The sequence below is a fragment of the Chamaea fasciata genome, unplaced genomic scaffold, assembly GCF_029207755.1.
Source record: "Chamaea fasciata isolate MVZ Bird 193981 ecotype frontalis unplaced genomic scaffold, bChaFas1.0.hap1 SCAF_38, whole genome shotgun sequence".
NCBI lineage: Eukaryota > Metazoa > Chordata > Aves > Passeriformes > Sylviidae > Chamaea > Chamaea fasciata.
Window position 1 is genome coordinate 2310301 of NW_027094123.1, and position 21545 is coordinate 2331845.

The 21545-nt window shown below is 48.6% G+C and overlaps 2 protein-coding genes across 2 annotated transcripts; one reads left to right on the forward strand and one right to left on the reverse strand.

Annotated features, from left to right (window-relative positions):
• LOC136303583 (inhibitor of nuclear factor kappa-B kinase subunit beta-like) lies at nt 1–6333 on the reverse strand. The gene is given in 10 exon segments (XM_066207211.1): nt 1–94; nt 1455–1580; nt 1891–1998; nt 2328–2385; nt 2388–2451; nt 2838–2927; nt 3393–3481; nt 3899–3968; nt 4393–4554; nt 6117–6333. Coding segments are annotated over 9 exon segments (717 nt in total). The 5' UTR covers nt 4411–4554; nt 6117–6333.
• A 10150-nt stretch (nt 6334–16483) lies between these two features.
• LOC136303597 (serine/threonine-protein kinase pim-1-like) lies at nt 16484–18310 on the forward strand (the record flags this gene model as incomplete). The annotated part of the gene is made up of 4 exons (XM_066207219.1): nt 16484–16826; nt 17463–17642; nt 17890–18039; nt 18272–18310. Coding segments are annotated over 3 exons (630 nt in total), but the record flags the coding sequence as incomplete, so codon positions are not given.
• Nucleotides 18311–21545: the final 3235 nt, after the last annotated feature.

Below are 21545 nucleotides of genomic sequence, written 5' to 3' on the forward strand. Positions count from 1 at the left end.
TTACAGTCCTCTTTCAGCATCCGCATCGTCTGCCAGATCTGACCCCACACTTCCCGCAACTGGAAAAAGTGGAGATTCTTCTTTGGATCCTGAACTGAAAACAGAGGAGGTGGGAGAAAGGGAAATGTACATATCAGCGTGAAGCAGGAATACTGTGTTATCACAAACCAGACCAAAACATTGCTCCTTTGAGGGGCATGTTACTGCCTGCAAAGCCTAGAGCTGGATAACCCCTGTGCAGCTCCCCTAGCATGTCAAAATCAAACACCTCCCTTTTTTAGTTATTCTGATAAACTGAATGAATGACAGTCCATTTTACTGCTTCTTCAGTCCCAATACGCAAAAGCTCCCTCTACTCTTTGTGCATGATACAGACCACAAAACACAGACGCCCCTCTCAACACTGACCCCGGCCCGCCCTTCATATTCATGCCAGAGGAGTCCTTACGGATGCAGCCAACACTTTCTGGATGAGGACGCAAGGCCACCTGAGCCTCAGGAAACTTTCTTGTTATCAAAGAGGAAGAGAAGGTCTGTGTCTGCTGCTGCAGTATCATTCCCCTGCACAAGACAAAAGACCCAACCAGGTTTTCTTGGGAAGAGCAAGCCTTGCTAACACCACAAACAGAAGAGTCCTCCTCAACCAAACACAGAGCACCAAAGGCAACAGGCTGCCTACGCTACAGTGGCTGTTAGGTCTGTGAGGTTACCATGACAAAAGCATGCCACAACAGCAGGGAGTGCTGTGATCCCAAAGCGAGTGCAGTGACTTCTGATTCACTCAAACTTAAGAAAGGGAATACCGAGACTCACCTTGCCATCAGCTGTATGTTTAGTGACCAACTTCTGAGAAAACAATTCAAGTCCTGCTTCCTGCACTAGTTCCTGGTCCTGTTCTGGAATTCCTGTATCTGACTGAATCCTGGCCTTCACACTCTGCAGAGTCTCTTCCTCTGTCACAGGGTAGGTGTGCACAGTTCCCGTAACCATGTTCAAAGCGTGAAGCAACTACCAGAAGAGTAGCATGGCATGAGAAAGGCTGAAGATACATTGGTCATCTTAGAGCAGAGATTGAGGGACCGAAAAAATGACCACCAAGAAACTGTTCAAAGCACTTGGCAGAATCAAGAAGTCACTTTACAGCTACTTCCTAACATTATGGCAAAGTTCTTGTCCTCCATCAAGTGGAAGAGAGGCCACATGGCAGTTAAATACCTGTAGAATCCTCTATCAGAATATGGAACCAAGCATGCACAGAAGCTATTCGCTACTCCCAACAAGCTCAGGGAGTATTTGTCCTCAAAGAAGCAAGAGGAAAGCACCTGTCACTAACGATCAGGAGACAGTTCTATGAGTTTCTGCCTCACTCTTCCTCCTAAGTCCAGGATTCAGAGGCTCAGGAAACTGCTCTCTGGAAAACTTTTTAGGGTAATACAGACATATTGCTTACCTTCAAGTTCAAAATGTCATCCAATGCTTTGAAACACCCATTGGGTCCATAGGTAGGATCTGTACCTCTCTGACGTGGGTGCCACATTAACATGAGTTGCGGCCATTTCTCCAGCCTCCCAGACAAAACACTGAGCAACAAAAACCAGGAGATCAGAAAAGGTAAAAGTTCATTGGCAGTAACGATACGGCCTGTTCTGTGTGGGAGGACTGACAAAACTGCCCCCCTCCTTCTCCCTCCAGCACTCCACCTCTCCCCATCACAAACGCAGTGTTTAGAAGGCAGAAACCAAGACTACACAAGTCTGACAAGTGACAGTAGTACTGCCTGTGTCACGCACTCAATGTATTCACAGATTAACACAGTAAGGCATATAACACAAACTTGGTCCTTTTGCAGAAGAATCAGTTTATCTCAGCACAGCAATTTTTAGTACTCACCTGTTTAGATTGTTGGGGCAGGGCAAACTGCTAGAAAACTTGACTTCTCCGGATAAGTCTTCTGAAACAACAATATCCAGCTCACTCTTCTGATGCACTTTTGTATGCCTAATGTAAGCGAGTACAATGGTGAAAAAATTGCCCGCCTTTCCCAGCCTGCATGCTAGTAGGCTCTTAAAAGCTACTCTTGACATATAATACAGATGCCACTTTGGTTTCTGTTACCTGCCCTGCGGGAGTCAGCCCTTATCCCATAGAGCAAGGATCAGGAATGCTGAACTTGCTCAGGTGAGTCAAGCCCCCGTGAAAGGGGTCACTTTCCAAAAGGGCAAGAAACATGGGGATATTATCCTCAGAATCAAGGGACCACACTTCTGCTTCCTGTAAACAGGAAAGTCACATCATGCCCACTTACCACCCAGCCACGGTTCACTCACCATTGCACTGGCTGCCAGTTGGGTAGGAATGGTCGGAAGCCTGTAATGCACTCAAAGGAAGCGTGCCAAAGCTCCAGGAATCCACTGTCACCCTATACTTCTGCTGTTCCAGCAGCTCTGGGGCCTGATACAGTTTACACGCATGAGACAAAGCCAGATGGCTTTGGCCAGAAAGCTCTCAGCTTTCTCTGTCCCTTAACATCTCATTAACATTTGTACAAATAATTAAAGACATTACTGAACGCTGCCTCTCACGGGCTTTAAGACCCTCCTGGAGTGAGTAGCATAGGTTACTGGCACTCCTGCTTATTTATAACAGATGCAGGTAGCACAAAACCCAGTCTCAGCAAAACCCAGCGTCAGCAAAAAAGCAGTCACCTTTGCTAGCTTCAGCACCACAAACGCACCCCATACCGTGCAAGTACCTAATCCCAGCCCAAAGCTTGGTAACAGTTAATTCTATCCCACTAGAAAGCAGTAGCTGCTCTTCTAGCTGAATTCCTTTCTTACCAAGTACTGCAGAGTCCCAACAAAGGATGTGCACAGGCTCCCCTGATCCAACTCCTTAGCATAACCAAGGTCAATGATTTTGTGTATTAACTGAAACACACAACAGAGAATAAGAATGCCAGACTGAAGTCCTGTTAAAAGCACATCATACAGCAGAAAGAAAAGGTCTGGCTCTTCAAAGCTATGCAGGAAAGGTGCCAGTGAAGAGATAGAAGCAGAAATGGGAGGCTACTGTAGATTTCTAAAACCACAATGAATTTGAAGGTGTTGTAGCACACTTAGCAGTTACGCCTCTAGCTCCTTCCGATCTTTGGTCAATCAGTACAGTCTGCTTCTTTCCTTAATAGTTGAAAGTCAAAATGTCAGGTGTTAACAGACGTCTAATACAACATCTCACCTCAGCTGCACACAGAATACTATGTGACAGTGACCTGAGACAGGTGTTATCCTGGGCTGAGTGCTCTTGCAGAGGGACCATGTAACTGCATGAAGCACATGCAGGTTCCTTGTAAGTTTACTTGTCTGTGCAGGTAGAGACGACTGCTTCCTGCTTACCCTTTGCTCTCCTTGCTGCAGCACAATGTTCTCTGGCTTCAGGTCTCTATGGATGATCCTGTTCTCATGAAGGTATCTGAGAGCAGAAGCTGAGACAGAAAAAGCCAGTTGTTAGAGCTAAGTAACAGTACCTAGCATGAGCTCAGTAAGGATTCATCTACTCTATCTAGTAATAAGCATGGCTTTCACATCAGACCTTGTACAATCAAACATACAATGAAACACTGAGTGTCAGGGGTAAAGTCAGCACCATAGAACTCTGGACACAAATTGAGTTCTCTCTCCGGATGTTCCCTCACATCCTTCCTGTAAACTGTAGTAATGCTGGCTAGCTTCCAGTAGGCAAGAACCTCCCCAGACTCCCAACACTTTTGGGAAATGATCAAGATCATAAAAGGTCAGTCTGAAATGGAGTCACTAAGGTCACTACTGTATATCTGGAGAGTGGACTCAGGACTAAAAGGGTTTCCATAGTTCAGACAACTGAAGGTACTGCCACCACTTACCAATGTCAGATAACAAGATAAGAATAGCTTCTTCCCGCAAGCCACAGCAATTCTCCAGCTGGTCCAGGTACTGCAAGTAAGGAACACAGAATGTAGTCTTTCCCTTCTCTATCCCGAGGGAACTCCAGAGTTCCACAAATTCTCAGGGATGCAAGAAGTTTCAGCAACAGCAATTAAATTCTCCAGAAGCACAAAACTCTATGGACTGTGACTTGCGGTAGCAGCAATTACAGCTTTGTGCCTTGGTTTAATTGCATGGGAAAGAAGATGAAAGAAGTCACTGTCATCCCGTTTTCATCCTCCTATTTGTTCCATCCCTCTTTGCCTGACAGTATCAACTCCCATCTGAGGCCTAAGGTCTGTGTTTTAGCTATGCGCAGATTATAGCAAAGGTCAGAAAAGCCTTAGGATTAGAACTACCATGTGTTATCTCTTCCTATGACAGACAAGAGTTCATCACTTTCAGGAAGGGTACAGCCTACAGATGCACCTACCCCACAATGGTACCACATCTACATGACACCTTACAATCTTCCACTAGGGATCAATGAAGGTTCTCTCCCAAGAGTACTGATAGACGAGTCAGACTATGTAAATCGATTTGGAGAAAGCAGAAACTCTTCTTGGTGGATTGAAGAGGGCTTTGAAGTGTAAAGCTGCTGAAGAGATTAGAGGGAATAATGTATAGTTGTGACTGCATAGAAGGGACATACAGAAAGATGCTGCAACAAATAAATGAGACTATCAGAAAAAAAGCTAGCCTGCCAGACCATTGCCATAACTCTGCCTTTTTAGCAAAAGCGTATGATACTAGTAAAAACTAAAGGCTTAGTTGGGAAGAATCGGTAGAAATATTGAAAATAAGTCCTCACCTATCATCAAGCAAAGTCATTTTGCCTACACATTCTCTACACAAGAGAGAATCTTCACTCTCACCCAAAGTAGCAGTCTACAAGAAATGCAGATCCTCTTAAACCACAGTTAACACAAACTGACCCTTCAGCAGACCCTCTGCAAGAGATCTCTTAAGTAGGTGTCAGTAATCAGAATCTCAATTAACGCATTTAAATCACCATTACACTGCATCATCAGATAAGCCCATCTCTCTAATAGTGCACATGGTACTACTGTTGGCATCCTACAATTTAGGGAAAAAGTACTTGGAATTTACTTCTGTATTATTCCCCAGGAAGCACTCTCTCAGTTTCCTCCAGATGTAAATGAGTGTGCTTTAGCTTATCGAGTTTCTAAGTTTATCAAGTAAAAGCACATCTGGATCCAGCCTGGCAGTTTCCCTAGGAAGACCAGGACAGTTAGACCAGACAGCTGAGAAGTGATGGGTTGAAAAAATGTATAAAAAGAATTCTCATCATTTAAAACTTTCATTTAAAGTTACACCTTGAACTCCATTCACACTGTAAACTTCCTTTGTTCAACATCCTATCTTTTGTCTCTACAGATAATTTGATCTTTAGAGCTGATGTGAAAAACACTCCGAATGGAAGGCAAGCTCCCATGTCTCCTTGTGCTGGTAGGAGCAATCATGACTGCCCAGTGCCAGGTAAGAGGCTAAGGCATCAAATAATTCTCTTGCCATCTTCCTGTATTTTCAGCAGCATTTTTTTGCCATTGGCTGCAGCTGTCTGCATCAGACAGAATGAGAATCTGCTTAGCTCACTACAAATCAGAGGAAGAAAAATGTTACAAAGTGGTCTATCATTGTGGATGTGTTATGTGTTATCCTGGCTCGTTTTCATTTCAAGACTTGCAAGTAAACAAGTCTTCTCCGGGTATTCTTGGTGTATCTGTTCACTGTCACCTTTCACTGTTAATAAGAACTCCATTGTAACCAGCCTTCCGTCTTCTATGGTCATCATCTTCATCACTATTCTCACTTAAAACTGCACGTCAGTGGTTCCCTTGTCCCCTCACTTTAAGCCTCACACCACACACAGCTTGAGTAAATGCTACACAATTCCAGAACGTTTACTCCCTTTCTCAAAAAATTGCTATCCCACATTTCCTCCTTCTTATCTTCTTTCTCTTGTGGCCTAATCAAAGAAGCTTTCTAAATTGGTTTCCTCCATTAAACTTTATCCAAAATATTTCATTTAACTGGCTGCAAGAGACATGTCTCTTAAAGATAATCAAGCTACAAAGTCTCACGGGGAAACTGCATGTCAGTGAGCAAAAGTAACTGCTTGTTGACTGTACCTACCTTGGAAATTATTTGCTTGAACCTCCTTCAAATAGCAGAAAGCTGGCAAGCTTTAGTTAGCATTTGCAACGCCCCAAGAACACATAATGACTTCACACACAATGTGAGTACGGCATATCCCAAATTCACCTCACTCAGATGACAAGCAATCACCTGGTAATCTGTGGAACAAAATGATTTACAATTCTTAGGAACCCATACTGAGGTACTAGAGGCACTTTTCACTGTACTGTCTGACAAGAGGGCAGAGAATTCCTCAGAGCTTCCTGATTTACATGCCCTTAAGAAAAGGACTGACTCTTTGAAGGCACTTGTTCTCTCATCTTTTTTAAGAGAGCAGTTACTCACAGAATTAACCTTCTTTGCTTGCAGGGCTTACACATGCGTTTCAAACGAGGAGCCAGATCTAGAGGTAAGCCAGGCTAACTAAAACCATGTTAGCTGGAGCATTATGAACATGGGAGGGGAATGCAAATCATGCTGAGGAAACAGAGCCTGAGAGCTTTTTGTCATGGTTATGTGGATAAGAGATTCAGAAGGCAAAATACCAGAGCGTTAATACCATCCACAACAAAGTTTTCCCCTCCCTCTGCTCTTCTTGAAAGAAAGAGAGAGACGAGTCAATAGTGGAACAGTACATTTGGCAGCACAGCAGCAAGAGAGATGGGACAATTGTGGTCTGAGAAGGAAAAAGGGCAACCCATTAGACAGATGCTCCCATCACAGATGCTTTTCTCCTGGAAATAGAAGGGAGTCCTTTTGCTCAGCCAGGTCTTTTCCCTGAACTAAAAGAGGATTTCCTTTCTCTGATTACAGCCATTTGCACAGATAATTCATCTGCAGAAATTTACCAATACAGGGGGACCTGGCTGAGGCTTTCAGGGAGCAGAATCAAATACTGTAGGTGTGGCAGTGGTTGGAGTCACTGCCACACTGTGCCTGTCAGAGGTAACTATGACAAAGAAAAAGGAAATGGTGAGAGCTTGTCCATCTAATCATCCACTGTCAGGGCCAGAGTTACTGCACAGAAAATTTGTCTGGGAATAGAAGAGGATAGAAAAGAAAATACCAGTATACACTGTCATGGGCGGGACTAAGTGGGAGTGGGCATGGAGCTGAGAAAGTCTGATAGAATATGTGGAGAGAATGAAACAGAGAAAAAATTGAAGCGCTACACAAAAAGGCTGTAAGCACATGGCAATAACAGGTGGGTAGGGAAAAACAGAACAGGCTAAAAGAGACTGACAGGAAAATGAAAGGTGTGTCTACATTTCCAGCTTCTTGCTTCTGTGAAATCTAACAGTATTTCCTGGCTTTTGCTTATTCCACAGCCTGCACCAGAAATAAAGGCTACAATGGTGGCCAGTGTTCACAGGCATATTATTCCCCACAGCTCTTCATCTGCCAGTGCCACCAAGGTTTCTCAGGGAAGCGGTGTGAAATAGGTGAGTATACCGCAGCAACTGCTGTGAACAATGCTATTGGGGTTAGCTGTGCAGTACACAAGGATGAGATACTCAGAAGCTCCTGCTGTAGGCTAGGCTCTCTAGTAAGTTGTCTTTTTTTATTCTAAAGCTAATACTACAAAGAACTTTTAAGCACATCTTGGTTGTTCTAGGTGTCTCTTAATAAAACTCTAAATTTTGTAACTGAAGACCTTCATATACACTTACAGACTGCCTGACAGGGCATTTTCACTGACTTACTAGACAAGACATTTGAGAGCCAAGTTTAAACAGAACAGAGACTGGGGAAACTGTCAGGGAAAAGAATTGGTATGCTGTCCTTAGATTTTCAGATCTTACCTTGTTTTCAGATACTGAAGTTAAATGCTACAAAGACACTGGAGTAACATATAGGGGTATCTGGAGCACGGCAGAGAGTGGAACTGAATGTTTAAATTGGAATAGCAATGGCCTGGTGGACTGGTTCTCTCCACAAGCAGAGAAGCTTCTGCGGCACGGAAAGTGCGTCTCCTAGCCTGGGAAGCGAGAAAGCGCCTGCTCGCCGCGACTAGTAACTAATAACTAGGACTGGTTCCATTGACGCATGCCACACGAGTTTCTTCACCTTACATAGCTTTCATTTCTACTTATGAATGCAATTGACTTTCCCTGCTGTTACTAGTTTTCCTCAGATTTTTAGTCCAGAGGGACTTTTATCCAAAAGGTCCAGGGACAAATAAGCACCAGAGTTTAACTTAACTGTGTTTTCATTCATTTCCACTGTGCTTAAAATTCAAGACTTAAATAAAACTGAAAACACTCCTTCTGCAGTATCCTATACGCAGAATTTGAAAGTTTAAGTAAACTTTAGCATTCCAAGTAACAAGAATTTCCTGTGATCCCCATTTTAATGATGGAGAAGTGGAGCCTCCTCACAATTTCACAGGAGAGCTGGCAAAACCAGGAATGGGTGTCATAATTTCGATCTTTAACCACAGGCATATATTATTTGCTAGATAATATTTTTGTTACGTTGTCTCTGAATTCTGCACATTGTACTGCTCAATGCTGTTCTGATTAGTAAGACGAGCTGCTTTTCAACCTACTTTGTAACTGTATTTGCCTGAGCTCCCTCCTCTTACTGCATTCTTATGGTGCAAATGGTGTAAGTCGTTAACTTTCTATTACTGTATTCTGTCTCAGCTGTGCTTTTGATGATTACTTGCATCGTGCACTGGGAACGTGTGGGCACGAGGAACTGTGTGGTCTCCGTACTATGGCTGCCTCTGCTTACTGACATCTCTTGACAGGCAGTTTTTCTGGCTGGAAGCTTTGATTCTCAAATAATATGCTAATAGTTAATTATGCTGTCTTCTGATTGTGATGGAACGTGAACAACTGTATTAATAACTAAAATGGGCTTTTTCTTTTCCATGTGTAGTGGTTTGGAAGCAAAACAAATGAGAGGCTCCAAGTCAGAGATACAATTTAATAGGAAAAAAAAAAAAAAGGAAAGAAAGTAAACTAAAATAGATGCAATAATGCAAAAGACCACTGACAGAGTCAGAATACAACCTGAGCGCAGTGATGGAAGCAGTCCAGATGAGGTGGTCTTCCTGAAGCAGTGATCCTGTAGAAAGGTCTCGTAGCTCGGGTCCTCTGGGAATCCAGTGGGTAAGCGCCCCTCTGGTGTTCAGAGTCTCAGCTTATATCCAGGCTGGAATGCTTGGTTCCTCCCTCTGGGCGGAGCATCTCACAATGGGATGGTGAGTCATGTGATAAGGCCTGATGGGCCCATTAACAGGAGGTAGTCCAGGAGGGGGTTATCTGTGAGCTGTGTAGCAAAGGTGCTGATGGGCCCATTAACAGAAGATAAGCCAGAGTGGAGGAGGCAGGGAGCACTGCCTCACCTGGTTTCAGCAGTTCATGAAGATGGTGATAGAATATACTTCAACCCAGGACAAATTTTTAAAGCCCCAAAATCCCCTAAATTCACCCCAAAATTTCCACCCAAAATCCCAAAAATTCACCCCAAAATTCCCACTAAAAATTGGGATTTTTAGAGCCCCAAAATCCCTAAAAATTCACCCCAAAATTTCCCCCCAAAATGCCAAAAATCACCCCAAAATTCCCACTAAAAATTGGAACTTTTAGAGCCCCAAAATCCCCCAAAATTCACCCAAAATGCCCCAAAAATGACCCCAAAGATTCCCACTAAAAATCGGGATTTCAGAGCCCCAAAATCCCAGAACATGACCCCAAAATCCCGACTGAAAACTGAGATTTTTTTAAGCCCCAAAAGCTCCCAAATTCACCCCAAACTTCCCACCCAAAATTCCCCCAAAATTCCCATTAAAATTGAAATTTTTAGAGCCCAAAATCCCCAGAATTCACTCCAAAATTTCCTGCTTAAAGTGGGAATTTTTAGAGCCCCCAAATCCCAAAAATTCCCCCAAAAAATTGAGATTTTTAAAGCCCCAAAATCCCCCAAATTCACCCCAAAATTCCCACCTAAAATCCCTCAAAAAACCGCAAAATTCCCACTAAAAATTGGAATTTTTAAAGCCCCAAAATCCCCTAAATTCACCCCAAAATTTCCACCCCAAATCCCAAAAATTTACTCCAAAATTCCCCCCCAAAATTGAGATTTTTAAAGCCCAAAAATCCCCTAAATTCACCCCAAAATTTCCACCCAAAATCCCTAAAAATGACCCTAAAATTTCCACTGAAAACTGAAATTTTTTAAGCCTCAAAATCCCTCAAATTTACCCCAAAATTCCCCCCAAAAATTGGGATTTTTAGAGCCCCAAGAATCCCAAAAATTCACCCAAAAACTCGAATTTTTGAAGCCCTAAAATCCCCAAAATTCACCCCAAAATTTCCACCCAAAATCCCAAAAATTTACTCCAAAAATTCCCACTGAAAATTGGGATTTTTAAAGCACCCAAATCCCCAAAATTCACCCCAAAATTCCAACTAAAAATTGGGATTTTCAGAGCCCCAAAATCCCCCCAAAAAACCCCAAAATCCCCACTAAAAATTGGAACTTTTAGAGCCCCAAAATCCCCCAAAATTCACCCAAAATGCCCCCAAAATGACCCCAAAAATTCCCATTAAAAATCAGGATTTCAGAGCCCCCAAATCCCAGAAAATGACCCCAAAATTCCGACTGAAAAATGGGATTTTTAGAAGCCCCAAAATCCCCCAAGTTCACCCCAAAATTCCCACTAAAAATCCCCCCATTAAAACCCAAAATTCCCACTAAAAATTGGGATTTTCAGAGCCCCAAAATCCCCAAAAATTCACCCAAAATGCCCCAAAAATGACCCCAAAAATTCCCACTAAAAATCGAGATTTCAGAGCCCCAAAATCCGAAAAAATGTCCCCAAAATCCCGACTGAAAACTGAGATTTTTTTAAGCCCCAAAATCCCTCAAATTCACCCCAAAATTCCCACCCAAAATTCCCACTAAAATTGAGATTTTTTAGAGCCCAAAAATCCCCAAAATTCACCCCAAAATTTCCTGCTGAAAGTGGGAATTTTTAAAGCCCCAAAATTCCCCCCAAAATTCCCACCTAAAATCCCTCAAAAACCCCCAAAATTCTCACTAAAAATTGGGATTTTTAGAGCCCCAAAAATCCCAAAAATTCACCCAAAAATTGGAATTTTTAAAGCCCCAAAATCCCCTAAATTCACCCCAAAATTTCCACCCAAAATCCCCTAAATTCACCCCAAAATTCCCACTAAAAATTGGAACTTTTAGAGCCCCAAAATCCCCCAAAATTCACCCAAAATGCCCCAAAAATGACCCCAAAAATTCCCATTAAAAATCGGGATTTCAGAGCTCCAAAATCTCAAAAAATGACCCCAAAATTCTGACTGAAAAATGGGATTTTTGAAGCCCCAAAATTACCCAAATTCACCCCAAAATTCCCAGCAAAAATCCCCCAAAATTCTCACTAAAATTGAGATTTTTGGAGGCCCCAAATCCCCAAAAATGACCCCAAAATTCCCACTAAAAATTAAAATTTTTAGGAGCCCCAAAATCCCCAAAATTCACCCAAAAATTGGAATTTTTGAAGTCCCAAAACCCCCAAAATTCACCCCAAAATTCCCACTAAAAATTTGGATTTTTAAAGCCCCCAAATCCCCCAAATTCACCCAAAATTCCCACTGAAAATTGGGATTTTTGATGCCCCAAAATCCCCAAAATTCTCCCCAAAAGTCCCAAAAAACCCCCAAACCCCCTCCCAGTACAAACCTGTACAAACCAGTAAAGAAAAACCCCAAATCAGTATAAACCAGTACAAACCAGTCACCCCAAATCCCTTCCCAGTTCATCCCAGTTCATCCCAGTGACCCCTAAACCCCCTCCCAGTACAAACCAGTAAGGAAAACCCCCAAACCAGTACAAACCAGTATAAACCAGTAACTCCCGGTATCCCCCAGCGCCGGGCCCTGGCCCTGAGCCGCTCCCTGGAGGCTGCTGAGCGTCGAGAGATCCCAGTTCAAACCAGTATGGACAGGTGAGGGCACTGGGACGGGGACTGGGAGGCACTGGTTTATACTGGGATGGACTGGGAGTGGGTTTGGGGTCACTGGTTTATACTGGGATGAACTGGGAGTGGGTTTGGGGTCACTGGTTTGTACTGGGATGGACTGGGAGAGGGTTTGGGAGTCACTAGTTTATACTGGGATGGACTGGGAGTGGGTTTGGGGGTTACTGGTTTATACTGGTTTAAACTGGTTTCGGGGTTTCTGGGCGTGGTGTAACCTTTGCCCCTCCCCCCACAGGTGAACCGACCACGCCCCTCGTCAGGCCACGCCCCCTTCCCTTATATAGCTCGACAACAAGGGCGGGACAAGCTGGGCGGGGCCTGGGGGTTAATGGGTTCTACTGGGAGGGAGTGCGAGGGGCCAACGCAGCTCTGACCCCGCCCACCGCGCCGATATGCAAATTTATGTAAATGAGAGCACCAATAAACGCGAATGACGTCACTGACCACGGGGACTGGGAGTTACTGGTTTGTACTGGGAGGGGCCTGGGCGTGGCTCTGACCCCTCCCCCCTCACTGATGCACCAGCCTTATGTAAATTTATGCAAATGAGAGGCAAAATAAACGCGGGTGACGTCATTTGTACGCCGAGGAGCAAAGCGGCGCCGGGGGAATGATGGGATAAACCGAGGCACAGAGCGCCGCAGGGCATGACGGGATACACCGAGGCGCAAAGCGGCGCGGGGCATGACGGGATACAGCGAGGCGCAAAGAGGCGCGGGGCATGACGGGATACACCGAGGCGCAAAGAGGCGCCGTGGGGAATGACGGGATACACCGAGGTGCAAAGCAGTGCCGCAGGGCATGACGGGATACAGCGAGGCGCTAAGCAGCGCGGGGCACGATGGGATACACCGAGGCGCAGATCGGCGCCGCGGGGCCCGACGGGATACACCGAGGCCCCAAATGACCCCAAAATTGTCCCAAATTTCCCCCCAAAAAAATCCGCCCCAAATTTCCCCAAAAATTCCCCTCAAACTTCTCCAAAATCTAAAAAAATGCCCAAAATTTCCTCAAAAGTCGCAAAAAATCCCCAAATTTTACCAAAATCCCCCCCAAAATTCCCAAAATGTCTTCAAAAATCCCCAATATTCTTCAAAATTCCCCAAATATCTCCCGCAAAATTGTCCCCAAATCCGCCCAAAATCGACCAAAATTCTCCCGAATTTCCCCCCATAAACAGCCCACAGAAATTCCCAAAATTTCCTCAAAAATTCCCCAAATTTGACCAAAATTCCCCCAAATAACCCCCAAATTTCCGGAAAAAAACCCCCAAATTTCCCCCCAAAAGACCAAATTTTTTTCCCAAATTCCTCCCAAAATCCCCCAAAATTTCCCCCCAAATCCCCTGAATTTTCCCAAAATCCCCAAAATTCCCCCAATTTTTTCCAAATTACCCGAAATTTCCCCCAAATTCTCTCAAATTTCCCAAAAAATCCCCCCAAATTTGCCCCAAAATGACCCCAAATCCTCAAAATTCTCCCAAAATTCCTTCAAAACTCCCCAAAATTCCCCCAAATTTTCCCAAAATCACCTAAAGAACGCTTCAGTCAACTCTTCAATGAAATGAAAAATAAAAAAAATACTCCTGCAATTAAAAAACCAAAAATCACGAGGTGCGCTTTGATATCTTCCTCCTTAAGGGAATTCCGAACTGATTCCAAGCAGCTGCACAAGCCGTGGAGACTTGAAGACAACTGAAGGAAGACCAAGAGCTCCGCAGGGATTTCGGTGGTTTTTTATCAGGTGGATTTGGGGCTGAGTCCAGGAGCCCCGAGGAACAGACCCCTGAGGAACACCACTGGTGACCGGCTGCCAGCTGGATGCGGCGCCATTCCCCACCACCCTCTGCCTTTGCCTCCCCAGCAAAGAGTGCTCCTGTCCAAGCCGTGGGCCGCCGGCTTTTCCAGGAGTGTGCTGTGGGAGACAGTGTCAAAGGCCTTGCTGAAGTCCAAACAGACAACATCCAAAGCCTCTCCCACATCCACCACGCAGGTCGCCTGTTCATAGAAGAGGCAGGTTGGTCAAACGACACCTGCCCCTCCTAAACCCGTGCTGGCTGGCTCTGATCCCCGGGCCGTCCTGTAGGTGCTGCATGATGACACTCAATATAAACTGCTCCGTGACCTTACCGGGTACTGAGGTCAGGCTAACTGGCCTCTAATTACCAGTTCCTCCTTCCCACCCTTTGTGTGAATGGCTGTCACATTGGCCAGTTTCCGGTCCTCCGGAACCTCACCAGTGAGCCAGGACTGTTGGTAAATGATGGAGAGCGGCTTCACAAGCTCATCTGCCAGCTCCCTCATCACCCTGTGGTGGATCCCACTTGGGCCCACAGATCTGTGAACATCCATTTGGCTCAGCAGTTCTCTGGCTGCCTCCTCCTGGATAACAGGGGCACCATTCTATTCCCTGACACCATCTACCAGCCCAGGAGGGCAGCTGTCCTGAGGACAAGCCATATTCCCACTAAAGACTGAGGCAAAGAAGGCGTTAAGCACTTCTGCCATCTCCTCATCTGCAGTTCCTAAGTTCCCTCCCACATCCAGCAGAGAACAAAGGTCGGTTTTTAGCCTTCCTTTTGCCGTAATATATTTGTAAAACCATTTTTTATTTTCCTTCACAAACTTGCTGCCGTTGGTAGGACATTTAGTGACAGAAGCTGCAGCTCGTTCTCCAGGAAGGGTTCTTGGAAAGAGCAGACAGGACTGTGGAGAAGATTCTGGGAAAGCTGAAACAGCTTTTAAAAAATGAAACAAAAATGGAAAGAACCAATCCAAGATGGTTTTCTCTATTTATTTCTATGCTCCCCTTTTCCATTTTGCACTACTTCTCCATCTCATTAACTACAAATGGATCTCACCTCTAAGATCCATGACTTGGCAAGTTTTAGACGCTGTAAAACACCATGAGCTACACACAATTTGCCTGCCCCCGTTTCTCTTGGAAAGCAATGCTGGAGACGCAAGTGCAGTGCTTGGGCCAGGTACGAATTCTGCATTCAAGGAATGTTCTCTGACAGTGTGTGACCCTCAACAGGGACAATGCACAGCAGCGGCCAAGGGGATTGCTCTGCCACAGTGCAGGAGTCAAGGCTCTGGGTCTTGGCTCAACGGGGCAAAGTTCCCGTGTTTGGAAGGCTCAGGGGCTGCCCCCGGGGCGCGCGGGGCTCGGCGTGGCGCTGAGCGGGCAACGGACAAACGGCCCCGGGGAGAAACGGCCCCGGGGCTTCAGTTGCAGCGGCAGCAGCGGCAGCAGCGGCAGCAGCGGCAGCAGCGGCAGCAGCGGCAGCAGCGGCAGCAGCGGCAGCAAAAAAAGCTACTCTTGTGACTCCCTCCTGCTTCTCCTCTCCCTCTCCTGCAGTCCCACACCCGCTCCCAGTCTCCCTGTCCCGGTGTCCCCCTCCTCTCCCAGTGTCCCTCTCCCCTGCAGGGCCGGGCCATGCCCCCGGCCCGCCCCCGGCCCCGGGCGGGGCTGCCCCGTCCCCGCCCCCGGGCCTCCCACCGCGCTCTCGCCTCCGCCCGCCTCTGGCTGTCCTGGCGATGGCGGTGCTGGGCGGGGATCGGTGCCTGGGCCAGGGACAGTATCGCCGCGCTTTGCCTCCGCCTGTTCCGAGCCCGGCCCCGGCCCCTCCCGGGCCCCGCGGACACACGCGGCGCGGCCGCTCCCGCCGCCTGCGCTGCGCCTTCCCCGGCCCGAGCTCCGCCGCTGGCCAGCGCGGCCGCCGGCCCCGAGCCGCCAGTGTCGCCTTCCCAGGAGCGAACGCCTGGGGATGCCCGGCCTGGGGTGGTTGAGGGGCGCTCAGGGGCCGTTCCTGGCCCCAGGCCGAGCGCTGACAGCCGCGTCTCTCCGGCAGGGAAGGCGCAGCGGGGCCTCCAGGAGCAGTACCGGCTGGGTTCGCTGCTGGGGCGCGGCGACTTCGGAACTGTCTTCGCGGCGACGCGGCTTTCGGATGGCGCCCCGGTGAGCGGCGGGCGCAGGAGGAGGGGGTGCAGGAGGAGGAGGAGAAGGGCGGAGGAGGAGGAAGAGGATGGGGCTGGGCAGGGCGGGCGGTGAGCTCAGCCCGCTGCTCCCCTTGCCTTGCAGGTGGCCATCAAAAGGGTGCCACGGAACCGCGTCCGGCACTGGGGAGAGCTGGTGAGTGAGCGGGGGCCAGCGGGAGAAGCCGGGGCGTGCCGGGCGGGGACGAGCCGAGGCCCGGCAGGGTGGAATCCGCCAGGACGCCTCAAGGGAGAGCGGGCGTGCGGCCACTGGAGGGTGCAGAACATCCCGGGCAGGGTGAGCGCTTCCCCACCCCTGGCACGGCCTCAGCCCCACTGACGGCATCGTGGTCCTCCCACAGCCCAACGGCACCAGCGCACCGCTGGAGATCGTGCTGCTGGACAGGGTCTCCACTGGCTTCCCTGGTGTGGTCCAGCTGCTGGAGTGGGTGGAGCTCTCCAACGACATCGTGATGGTGCTGGAGCGCCCGGAGCGGTGTCAGGACCTCCAGCATTTCATTCGGGCACGGAGGTTCCTGTCCGAGGAGGTGGCGCGGGAGCTGTTCCGCCAGGTCCTGGAAGCCGTGCGGCACTGCACCAGCTGCGGGGTCCTGCACAGGGACATCAAACCCCAGAACATCTTGGTTGACCTGGCTACCGGGCAGGCCAAATTGATTGACTTTGGCTGTGGCACCTACCTGCAAAAGACAGCATACACTCAATTTGCAGGTGAGCCCACGCAGGGGGGTGCTCCCGGTCCCAGCATCTCATGGCCCAGCCTGGGTGTGGCAGCAGGGACTCTCCCTTTTGCTGCCAGACACAGCACTGAGTCTTCAGCCAAGTGGCTTTTGAGCAGGGGTGTGTGGGGGGCCAGCTTCCAGCCCTGCTGGCAGCCTTTGCCAGCCACTCTGCCCAGGTCTGGCGCTGGGGTTGGGGCAGGCAGCTCGACAAAAACACCTGTGGGTGAGAGTAGCAGAGAAGCGGGGGCTAGAAGCAGTGCAGCAGCCAGTTTGGCGTGCAGGCAAGAATGGGCTTGGGCTGTTCTGCCTGCCTTATTTGCCCTGGCTTCATAATGTTTTTTGGGGCAATGCAGGCAGGGAGGATGAGGGCATGGTTTTTCCCCGGCGCTGGGTGGGTTTTTCCTTTGGATGTCATGGCCAGGCCTTGCCACGGCTTCCGCTGCCCCCTTCCGACACTAGTAGCTTTTTTTCCAACCCTGAGTTTGTGAACAAGTCACTGGTGCTGGTGAGAGAGCAGCAGGTCACCCCACGTGCCACTGGTGCAGCCCCCGCATGCCCAGGGATGCTGGGGCCAGGCTCTGGGAGCAGCAGCATCCCCCTGATGAACTCCATCTGTATTCCATAGGAACACCATCCTACAGCCCCCCGGAATGGAGCCACTGTGGCTGGTACTATGGCGAGCCAGCTACCATCTGGTCCCTGGGCATCCTGCTGCACCAGATGGTCTGTGGAGAACACCCTTTCAGGAGGGGTCAGAAGATCAGCTGGGGCCATCAGCTCTCCCTGCCACAACGGCTCTCTCAAGGTGGATGCTCATCTCTGGGCACGGGGGGAATACCAGTGCTGGGAAACAGCAGTTGGCTTGTGAGCATCCTGCTTTGGCAGCTGCTGAGGAGGTGGCACATGTCCTGCTCTCCTGATCTCCTCCAAAACAGGGAATTGGTGGGAAAGTTTAGGCCCAGCTCTGAGCACATGCAGCATGGCCTGGGCATGGGAATAGTGGGACAGGAGCTTTCTCCAACTGACTGGCGGCTTCTGGTTTCTCTCCCCAGATTGCCAAGATCTGATCAGGTGGTGTTTATCAGTGCACTCCTTGGACAGGCCCTCATTAGAAGACCTGTTCTGTGATCCTTGGATGCAGGATACTCACCTGCCATAGAAGAAGGGAGCGAGCCACAGGCACACTTTGATGCAGGGCCCTGGTAAGTTCCAGCTGCACACATGCCTCGGCGATCAGAAGCAGAGCAACCCAGACTTTTTGTCCTGCCTGTGTCACTGCGCAGGGCTCATGGGATGGGCACAGGCAGCCCTCGTGCTGGAGCCAAGCTGCTCTGCCCAGCACTGGTGGCTGCCATCCAGGCTGGTTTTGCTTGTCCTGGTTCACTGACAGCTGGGGCCCTGGGCAGAGCCCTGAGAGCCTGGTCTCACCCCCAGGGAACGAGAAGGAGCCCCTGGAGAAGCTGGACAAGGTGGGGCTGCTGCTGCTGGAGACAGCGAGGACAACATCAAGGATGAAAACCTCTTCTGGGACCTGGCCACCACAAAGGTGAAGATGATTGACTTCGATTCTGGCACCTTCTTCAAAGCCAGGCTCCACAGCCAATTTGCAGATGAGTCCACGCACAGGGGGATGCTCCCAGATTTGGGCATTGCACGGCCTGTCCAGGAACCACAGGTTCCTCTCTTTGCTGGGGCAGGTCCAACTGATTGTTCAGTGGGCTGCCAAGCTGCTTTTTGGCAGGGCTGGGGGCACAGGCTGGGGTGGTTACGAAATGGGAGTTGGCTCCTGGCCCTGCCAACAGCCCCCACCACCCACCGTGCCCTGGGCTGGGGCTGGGGCAGCCAGCCCGACACAAACAAACCCCCCAGGTGGGAGCAGAGGTGGGACTCCAGAGCCTGTCCATGGGCTGCTTTGCTTTGCAGGCAAGGAAGGGCTTGGGCTGCTCCACTGCCCTTGTTTGCTTTGGGATCACCATTATTTTGGGGGGCAGTGCAGGGGGGAAGAGTGAAAGCATGGGCTTCCCTCACTGGTGGGTGGGTTTTTCCCAAGCATGTCGGAATTGGCCCTTCCTCAAGCCCCTGACAGAGATCACATCTTTTACCTTTTCCCTTGTTTCCCCTTTTTGTCTGTTAATTTGTTGTTTGTTTTTCTAAAGGAAGTGTTCTAGGTGGTGTCCAGTTTGGATTGGGAAGTGCTTGGGACCAGCTGTGGCGTGGATGGGCCGCGCCCTTGGAGAAGGCTGAGGACGTGGTTTGGGAGCAGCTTTTCTTCCAGCGGCGGATGGCGTGAGGTGGGTCCCCGTCTTCTTGGCACGGGTGGGGTAAGAGCTTTTGGGAGATGGCAGCCAGCACAGGAGCATCTTGCTCTGGGCAGCTGCTGAGGGCTGGATGCGCCGTGGCTGGCTGCAGGCTGGGCACACGTCCTGCCAGCAATGATGGGCAGCTTTGGGCCCAGCCCTGAGCACGGCCAGCGTGGCCTGGGCACCGCGGGCGGCTGGAACAAGGGCACAGGAGCCTTCAGCTGACAGGCGGTTTCTGGTTTCTGTCCTTGCAGCCGGGCTCTGCGGGTGCTGAGGCTGCTCTGGGCTCTGCCAGGGCTCTGCTGGGCTCAGCACCGGGCCGGAATCAGCCAAAGAAGAAACGGTGTGCCCTGCAGCAGAGACTTGCCTTGAGCATTTTGGCAATGCAGCTCAAGTTTGCAGTGTACATCTCCAAGAGAAAACATGATACCGCCCAAAAAATAAACTTCTTCAATACCTTCTGAAATGAAATCAATCTGGGATGGCCCCAAATGACATTTTTAAGCTTGCTCAAGCTGTAGCTCAGCTCTTCTCTGAACAGTTCTGTCCTCCACCTGCCTTTTCCTTCACAATGCTCTCTATTTTTCCCCAGTGAGTTCCCAGCCCATGCCAGTCTCCATCACACTGTTGCCTTCCTTGGTGCCCCTCAGCATGAGGAAGACTGAGTCCCAGGCTTAGGGACTGTCACTGGCTGAAGAGTAGCAATGTCTCAGTGGCCCAGAGACATTTTAGTGTCATTCAGAGCTGCTCTCCAGCCCTCAGCTCTCCTCACTGCTGAGTTCCCACTCCCTTTTTGTCGTCCTTCCAGCAGGATGACCAAGGGGCTCTTGGATGTCTCTGTATCCATGCACAGAAGGCTCTGTCTGCGCCAGGGTTTCCATAATGTCTTTGTACCCATGGGTATGGAATGAACACAGAGAGGGAAAGTGTCAGGCACGGTGCTTGTGCACTCCTTCCTTTCTATACAAGACACATCCATGCACACCTCACATACAGATGTATTAAAAGGATAGGGATGGATAGAGATTTTCCACAGAGCTCTAACTTTGGCTCACTTGTAAGCCGGAAGCCAGGGGATTTTTTCCCAGCTTTGTGTGAGTAGGTGTCTAAGAGCTGAGGAGAGCAGCATTTAGAAGCAGTTTCAGGATTTCTAGGCAGGAAATGGAGCTGACAACCATCAGTGTAACTCGCTGTATTCATTGGGATGGGCTGCTGGTTCTTTTGGAATATGGCACAATGGAGAGACAAGACTTGGAACAATCCCAGCTCTCTGTGGATTTGTGCAAAGGGAGAGCAGCAGGAAAACTTTGTGTCTGCTTTGGGGGACACAAGGTCCACGGAGCTGGGGTGGCAGAGGGAAACGCGGGCTGGTGGCAGGTGAAGTCCTGTTTCATGACATCCCAGAGTGGCACAGGACAAAGCTAAAAGCACCCACCACCCCACTGATGAAATCCTTGGGCTGCAACACATAGTATAGGAAAAACTGCTGTCACACAATCCATTGGGATTTAAAACTTTCATTTGCAACACTTTTGCTCCAAGTTTCAAACTGCCAAATTTTTACACTCAAGATGCAGTCGTACACAATCCATCTTTCAATTTCCTATTGCTTTAAGTTTAAATTTACTTCATATTAGGAAATAATTCCAACATCTGCAAAAGAATGCAGCTGATGAATCCTTGCCACGAGCACATTTACAAAGCAACTGAGTTCTCATTTCAAAACATCACTTACATCTTTTTAATCCACACTTATGGAAGACTTTTAACTACACGGTTTTGGGGCAGTTTTTATCTTTTGTATTTTTTCCGGTTTTCTCTTTTTTTTTTCTTTCTTTCTTTTTTTTTTTTTTTTTTTTTTTTTTTTAACAGAAAACACATCCTAAAGAATGTGCTTCCTTTGTTTCCTGTTCCTGTATGGAGCAGCTCCCTTCCCGCTGGCCCTGCAGGGCTGAGGCTTTTCCCCGTTGCTGGGCACAGACTGATGGAGCAGCACTGCTGAACACGGGGACACACAGAGGGAGCAGAAGCAGCTGCCTGTGTCCACCTGCAGCTCCAAGGCCCAAACTGGTTCCCCCCTGTCCCAGCTGTTGGGGGGTCAGACTTTTATTGGGGTCCCTCATCTATTCAGTCCCCACCCTCCCCGGGCTGCTGGGAGTCCCAGGAACCCAAAAAGCTCCCCCCTCTTCTGTCTCCCCACTTACGGGTACTGGGACTGACTGGGCTCATACTGGGAGTTACCGGTGTTATAAATGCATATTATAAACTTGGCTTTTTGCAAGATGTGTTCTATATGGTTAAGAATATTGTGTAATGATATAAGTTTTTTTTAGTTCTGCTATTAGTAAAGAAAATTAGGCATGGAGGTACTAGATGATATAGTATGCTTAAACTGTCTGTTTGGTCGG